Raw genomic sequence first — 7,965 nt, forward strand, 5'->3', positions numbered from 1 at the left:
TTCATGTTCCTCAGGAAGACTATTGGGCCTATCATGCTTCACTACTTTCAAAGGACCCAAAATGGCGCGTAAAGTACCATTAACAGAGAAAGGAATGAGTACCTGAGATTTCCAGATAGCTCTCTTCTCTGCTTTGTTGGGGGGTTCTGGGATTGCCACACGTTTGGATTCATCCAGCTTGAGCTCGGTGGCCAACGGAATGGTCTGCTCAGGGTCAGAAGCCATTGAAGAAAACGATAGATGTGCTGAGGGAAACAGAGGAAGACAGGGTAAGAACTCTGGAGAAGAAAGCTGAAAGTTTTGTGAAGAAAGTAAAGCTTGAGGAGGAGCGTTAATGGGGTATTTATAAGCAGAAATGCAGACGGAACTAAGGCCACATTGTGCTCCAGTTTATAAAATTTGGAGTCCAAGTGAGTATTTTATTAATTAAATCATGTCATTGCCCAGCTTTTTGGCATAAAGGAAATCATGGCCCTAAAAAGGCTATGACTGTCAGCTAGTGGAAAGTCATCAGACGCTATGGCTACTGATTGGACCTAAGGATCGAACGGTCAGGGATGCAAAGCATTTGAATTGTTGAGATTGAACGGACGCGATAAAAAATGCTTGGTATCTTCAAGCTAAAGCAGTCGACAACCAACATTTTTGGGGGGCAACTGTTGAGCTGAAATTATCAACGCTACGATTCTCGACACCGATGTTGGGAGGACGGTTTCTCGACAGAAGGGACCATGGTGAGGCTTGAGACTCGTCAGGTAACATTCACCAAAGTCAAGGGAGTAAGGGAAAATTCGACAAATTCAACGAAGGAAGCAGTTACCGAGTGATGGGCTATTATCAGCACGTGCGTGCACCCACGATGCCACGAATGGCAACGGTTACCCACGACTCAAGACCACCCACGTTGCAATTAAAATCACGTGCTCAGAACCTCCGGTTGAACGTGGGGCAAGGCGCCAAAATTCAAACCCACGAAGCCCGCGTACATTGAAGAACAACCGCCAAGAATGTGGAGGAAGAGAGAACGCTATAAATAGAAGAAACAGCATCAGAAAAGGGGTTCCCAACTCAACTCTGAAAAACTCACTAAAAAGCTCTAATGTCCGCATCAATGAGACTCAAGGAGCAAGACGTGATGATGGAGGAGTACGTTACAGAACCAGTTGTTTATCTTTACCGCGTTTAAGCTTGTCGCATTATTTGTTAATTTCCTGGGATTCACTAGTCCTGTTGTTTAATTTCTTGTCGAAATTTACGTTCCCTGCAGTTTTCTTTTCACTTTGTTACACTTTGATCTTCATGTAATTGATCCGTGTTTAATGAAATCCAATTCCTTTCGAATTGTGCATCGTTGTCGAAAATATCAACTCACACACAACACTTTGGCAAGACGTTTTCCCAAAAGGACCCTGAATCTAAACGTCCTTTAGTCGAACTAAGAGGATATTTGTTTACCAAAAACCACCGTAAACAAAAGGGAAGAGATGAAATGTTGATTCCATATAACCTAAGGAAGATTAAAAAAAAAAGTACTTTCTTTGCCATTTCTAAATTTTAGAGGTCTCACATTAAATTTTTACTTTCTATGTTACAGCACAGGTTGCATTACCTGCTGTAGTAGGTAAAATTAGATGATGTATCATCAACCATCAGGAGGTGGTTCATGTCACAAACCACCTAATGCGAGATTAGAAGAAAAATATGTTATTTTTTATGGGATAAACATATGAAAATGTTAACAACACTCGCTTTTACAAATATTGTGTAGTCACTAAAGGATGAAGTGAAATGCTTCTAGGTTACATAGATAAGTGTGTTATATATCTTGGCTCGGGTCGAATTCTTTCTTTTTACGTCAAAATTTCTGACCTAAGACCATAAGCGACCTCTTCAGATTTGTTAAAATGAAATTCAATGGGTCAGCCCTGAGACCCGAAAATCGATCCAACCCGCAATTTTGTGCTCAAATTGGTTCAAGTTTGTCAAATCTACCTGACCATGGGTCAGCCCTGAGCACGAGAGACCTACCGTTTAGCAAAAGCTATAACTTGATTCTTCAACCACAACCATATCAAAAGCTATAACTCGATTCTTCTAACAAAACCATAATAATTTTGAGGATCATGCAATTTTTCGCCTGAAATAAATATTGCTCGAGCTAGCATTTGCTTAATTGCACCTGACAAACTCAGAAGTGGACAGGGTCTGCCAATTTAACGAGTAGTATTTAATATAACAACTAACTAGCTATCAGTTTCTCTAGTAAAACTAGTAAAATGTCCGACCATAATCAATGAATAGCTTGCCATGAAAATCAAGACCATATACTTCATCACGTGATGATAAACAAGTGGAGTACGACTATGGTGAATTATTCAGGGTCACTAAGACTAAGGATAATTTGTTGGCATACGAACATGAACTTTCAATTTATCAATTTCGTGATATCATCGTATCACTATTGTAGTTGGATTTGACTTGCTCACCTGTCGCACCATTCATTCTTGATATGCAATTCATACCTCTAATCAGTAGTAATCAAATTTTCAATCTCTTCGTTAAAAACTGGACTGGGCGAGACCCCAGGGTTCCTCGCCCAGGGAACCTGACCTTGAGTGGGGAACACGTCATGATCTTGGGTCTCCCTTCCCGAGGCCCAACTGACCCATTTGGATAGGTTAGAGGCGCCAAAGCCAACCTCACCTCTATAAATAGGAGGGAAATACCAATTGTAAGGGACTCTTAGCTCATTTGAACATTTATAGCATTGAAATTCAGTTACATTTTCTCTCTCTAATTGGTTAGAGCTTCTCTCTCTAAGCATTCTCATCATCTTCCTCATACTTTGGGTACTACCTTCCCTCTCTATGTTCTAGCACGGAACATTTTGCGCCGTCTGTGGGGAACGATAGATTTCTATTCCTGGACTATGTGGATCGTGCTTCAAAGGAGTGGAGCTTGTTCTTCTAAGCGATTGTTCTCGAGTTTTTTGGAGATTGTGATCCAGAGGAAGATTCTTTGATTTTCCATACAGTTTCTTCCGTTTCCGAGTTTTTCCGGAGAGATTCTCCAATTCCGATGGAGACACGTCGCAGACGACGTGATGACGATCCAGAGCATCGGCATGTTTCGCCGACGCGCCGCATGAGAGGCAGGCCACGACGCGCGCAAGTTCAACGAGAGGAGACGGATTAGGTGACTCCTTCTGCTCCACCTCCACCTCCTCCTTCTCCAACACCTCCGTTACCCTCACCGTCGTCCTCGCCGGAGCAACAGAGGTCACCAACGACGTCAGGAGAAGAGACTCAGGCACCTCAGGCACCGATCTCCAGTCAAGATTGGAGGCGTCTGATTAGTAGTATTGACGATATACGACAGCGAAACGAGTATCTCCAAGAGCAGCTAGAGTATTACCGCATTGACCACCAAGATGAGGGAGAGCGCGAGGCAGAGGCTGTGGCGGAGTTCGAATCGTTTTCAGCGGCAGTGAGAGAAGTTGCCATTCCAGACAATATGAAGAATATAGTGCTGGAAACCTACAGTGGAAAGGCCGACCCCAAGGAGCACTTGCTGTATTTCAACACGAAGATGGTGATCAGCGCCACTTCTGATGCGGTCAAGTGTAGGATGTTTCCAGCCACATTCAAAGGAACGGAAATGGCATGGTTCACGACTCTGCCACGTGGATCCATCACGAACTTTCGTGACTTCTCGTCCAAATTCCTTGTCCAGTTCTCGGCGAGTAAAACTAAGCAGGTGACGATTGAAGATTTGTACAATGTGCGTCAATCCGAGGGCGAGACTTTGAAGCAGTACGTGAAGCGGTTCAGCGCTGCGTCAGTAAAGATAGAGGAATCTGAGCCAAATGCCTGCGCCCGCACCTTTAAAAACGGATTGCAGCCAGGAAAGCTAAATAGTAAATTGAGCCGAAAGCCAGCCAAGTCAATGGCGGAGGTGCGAGCCCGGGCGTACATACTTGACGAGGAGGATGACACTTTTAAGCGGAGGCGCGCAAAGGTAGAGAAGGATGGCAAACAGAGGGACGTGTCACCAGAGGACAAGCCAAGTAAGGAGAAAGCAGAGGGAAGCAGAAGACGGGACAGGAAGGTTCGGACTGGGGAAAAGGCGTCGAGGGAATCTTTGTATCCCAAAAAAGGAAAATTTTGAGCGACGCCTGCCCTGGCATCAGGCTGACTCTCGTCGCCGAGAGGAGGCAGGAAAAAGCTTGAACGCCCACCTGACGGAGCTGCTACGTGAAGTTAAGGCGACGCATGCAGTTGAGGAGGGCGAAAGAAGGAATGACCCGCCGCGGGCAACGACGGACAAGACCAAGTGGTGTGAGTACCACCGTTCAGCAGGACATGACACGGGGGATTGCTTTACTCTGAAGAATGAAATCGAGAGGCTCATCCGAGCATGCCGGTCGCAGCTGAATGAACGTGGCGACCGTTGGAACAGAGAGCGACAGCAGGGGAACAGGTACAGGGGATCTCGCCAACAAGACGAATGTCGGCGAGAGGATCGTCGCCAAACGTCGACTACTGACAAAAAGGAGACGCTGGTTTCAGGAAAGAAGGGAGTAGAGGAAACCTTTAAAAAAGACCTTGAACCGCCGGTTGGCACGATAAATACAATTGCAGGTGGTTTCGGCGGGGGTGGTGCAACGGCTTCAGCAAGGAGTAGACACGCCAGGACGGTGACGTCGGTACAACAATACGAGACTCCTTTCGGTTTCCAGCATCCCGACATAATAGTTTCAACGGCAGACTTTGAGGGGGTTAAGACGCACAAGGATGATCCTATAGTCGTCATGATCAGGATCAACAGTTTCAACGTCCGCCGAGTTCTTCTGGACCAAGGCAGCTCTGCTGATATCATCTACGGAGACGCATTCGATCAGCTGGGATTAACGTATAAAGATTTAATGCCTTATAGAGGGACTCTAGTGGGGTTTTCGGGCGAGCAAGTTTGGGTGCGAGGATACATAGATTTGGACACAATCTTTGGGATTGATGAGAATGCCAAGCTCCTTCGTGTGAGATACCTTGTGATACAGGTCGTAGCTTCATACAACGTCATTATAGGAAGGAACACACTTAACCGTCTTTGTGCGGTGATCTCCACGGCTCACCTGGCGGTTAAGTATCCGCTAATGTGCGGAAGAGTGGAAAAGATAGCAGTCGACCAAAGGCGAGCCAGAGAATGTCACAATAACTGCCTCAGCATGTACGGCAAAAAAGGAGCTGGCGAGGGACATCGGTGTCATGAAATAGAGATTCAAGAGGGAAATCAGAACAAGAGGGTAAGCAGGAGCACAGGGTAGGAGAGATTGCCGGGGAAAAGGTAAAGAGACAACGGAAGAATCAAAGGCAAGCAAAAGAGGTTGAGGAAACAGAAAGAAAGGGACCGTTCACAGACATTAGAGCAGAGGAACGCTGGGCGGGGATAGTTTAAGATCTAGAAAGGTACAAATTCAGTAGAGGAGTGTTGGCAATTGAGCCCAGGCTCACGTCTGAACAGGAACGGCGTTTGGAAAAGTTGGTAGAGGAAAATTTTGACCTCTTCAGCTGGAGCCCTAAAGATATGGAATTTTGGGAACTTCCGCGGTTCAGGACGCCAGCTTTGATAAGCAAGGGACTGAGCGTGCAGGGGGAAAGAAGAGCAGTGAGCCCAGGGGCGGACTTGAAAATTCTCCAACGCCTGGAGGGCGGGAAGAAAAGAACAGAGCTGTTTAAACAGGATTGGGATAAGCTAGAGGCAGGGCGAGGAGGCCCGACCTACCGCATCAAGGATAAAGGTAAGGCCAGGGCGAGGCAGCAAAAATCGGCGAGAGGAGAGGTCTTCAGGGGCAAGAAAGGTAAAAGGAGCGTGCAAGAGAGCGAATTGGCAACCCGCTGGCAAGAACGCAAAATCCGCGGTGGCGCGGAATGGGTGGCAAGCACGTCAGGTACAAAGGATGAGGTTCTGGGCACGATACTTTGACAGGGAAGTTCGTTGACAAGGGCGAGAGCGTAGCGGAAGGGTCGGATCAAAGCCAGTAGGATCAAAAATAAAGATGCACTCTTTTTCTCCGACACGGGAGTTTTTTAATGAGGCATCCCTCGATGTACAACAAATATTTTACAAATGAAATACAAAAAGGATATTCACCAGCAATACTCCTAATTCAAAAGATACGGTCGCCCGGTGCGAAAAACACCCGAAGGTGGCAATCCCAACACGACCTTGATGTCTGGGGATTGCTCTGGGAAAGTCCGGTGCGAACCGGTGCTATCCAAATAGCAACTCAACTAACACGTCACGTTCGCTCGATGGGAAAAATTCCCCGAAGGTGGCAATCCCAACACGACCTTGATGTCAGGGGATTGCTCCGGGAAAGTCCGGCGCGAAACGCTAACCTCTCGTTGGCGATGTGTGCGGGAAAGCGACTCAGACCCAAAATGGGGTGGGTCCCTTATCCCCTTAGTCTCCCCGAAATTTGGGAATACGAGGCCTCCCCGAAATATGGGCGAGAAAATAAACTGGGCATAAGTCTGGGTAAACCCATATGGCCATTGGGCCCCCAGCAGTGTAAGCCCTTGGCGGGATGAAACCGCCAAGGCCACACCTGCTCTTACGGGAAATATTGGTGTGAAATAAAGCCTCAAAATGAGCAAAAGTCATAGTTTCTTCGGCACACCTTCAAATCGCTACACGAACGCAAGGCGAAAATTCCTAAAAAATTGCCTAAATGGCGACGGGCGAACAAAAAATTGCCTAAGTGGCGACGGGCGAGCAAAAAAATGCCTAAAGGGCGACGGGAAAACGCAAGATGAAGTCAAAATATAGAAAAATATAACAACATTAATCCATCACAAAAGATGATATTTACAAAAGATGACAAAACATAATTAACTTTACATTGACGATTTTTCCCTCTCAATTTCAGCAGCAGCGAAATGCTCGGCAGTAAAGCCTGGAGGATCGTCAGGGCCAACAAGCCCACGCGGGGTAATCTTCTTGAAAGCTCCCATTCTGTCAAGGTTAATTCCTTGATAAAGATGTTGAACTTGAGCCTTGGCAAGAAAGAAGCCGCGGCCACGTTCTTCCACAACCTTAGCAGCAACGTCAGCTACTAACCTGGCTTGAGAGGTCTTGGTCTTGGAGTCCATATCTGCGAGGGCCTTGTTTTCTGCCTCAAGTTGCGACCTCACGTCAGCCAGGGCTTCATTCGTCGCTCCCAACTCGCTCTGAAGAAAAGCGATCTCTTGACCTTGAAGGATGCAAGTGGCCTTGCCGGCGTTGATTGACTCCGTTTTTGCTTTCACTTCTTGCTGGAGTTCATACCAATCCAACTCCAATTCATCTGTCCTTTCCTTACAAGCAGCCATGTCCTCGTCGTAGTAGCTCATCTCAACGCCCACGTTGGTCAGTTTCCTCGTTTGAGCTGCCACTTGGGTTAACAACTTGTCCCATTCTTTGTAAGCCTACTGCGTGGCCACGCGGTAAGTGTCAGCCTCCTGTTGAAGCTTCTCCACTTCTGCGGAGGAAGCTGAGTCTTGGGATAGTTGGGCAAAGAGGCACCCCGCTCGTAAGAGGTGGTTGAGGGCTTCCTGCGCTGCGATGTCAAGGTCAGGAATCTCGGCAGCTCTCATATTGCCAAGGAAGGCGTTAGACAACATAAAGTCGATGAGGGAAGGCTGTTGGCTCGCTGAAGGTCCCGTTTGGTCGCCGGAAATAGCATGGTTAGTTTCAGCATTGGGGGAGCAAAAGACTGGCGACCCTTGGGAGTTCGCAACTTCGTCCCGAGGGCTCGCCGATCGAGCGAGAGATGCTCCAGCTGGGTTCGCCTCGATTGGATCACGAGAAGGAGTTGTTTGGGGGGGAATTTGCAGAAGGTTGTTGAGCAGCGGAAACCCCCTCCGGGCAAGGTGAGGACTCAGCACCGCCCAAATGCTTCGGCGTCTCTTCGCCCGCCAGGTGTGG

The 7,965-nt window shown here is 47.3% G+C and overlaps 1 protein-coding gene across 1 annotated transcript; it reads left to right on the forward strand.

Moving 5' to 3' along the window:
• Positions 1-731: 731 nt before the first annotated feature.
• LOC130725216 (uncharacterized) lies at positions 732-4,167 on the forward strand. Its single transcript, XM_057576464.1, has 2 exons — positions 732-755; positions 3,379-4,167. The coding sequence occupies exons 1-2, from the start codon at positions 732-734 to the stop codon at positions 4,165-4,167; spliced, it is 813 nt and encodes a 270-aa protein (XP_057432447.1).
• Positions 4,168-7,965: the final 3,798 nt, after the last annotated feature.

Source organism: Lotus japonicus, chromosome 6 (assembly GCF_012489685.1).
Source record: "Lotus japonicus ecotype B-129 chromosome 6, LjGifu_v1.2".
In the NCBI taxonomy this organism is placed as follows: domain Eukaryota; kingdom Viridiplantae; phylum Streptophyta; class Magnoliopsida; order Fabales; family Fabaceae; genus Lotus; species Lotus japonicus.

Bases quoted from the DNA above. Each gene is read 5' to 3' on its own strand.
- LOC130725216 (XM_057576464.1), top strand. From the start codon at position 732: ATGGTGAGGCTTGAGACTCGTCAG. The intron at 756-3,378 runs GTAACATTCACC...GATATACGACAG, and splicing joins TGAGGCTTGAGACTCGTCAG to CGAAACGAGTATCTCCAAGA.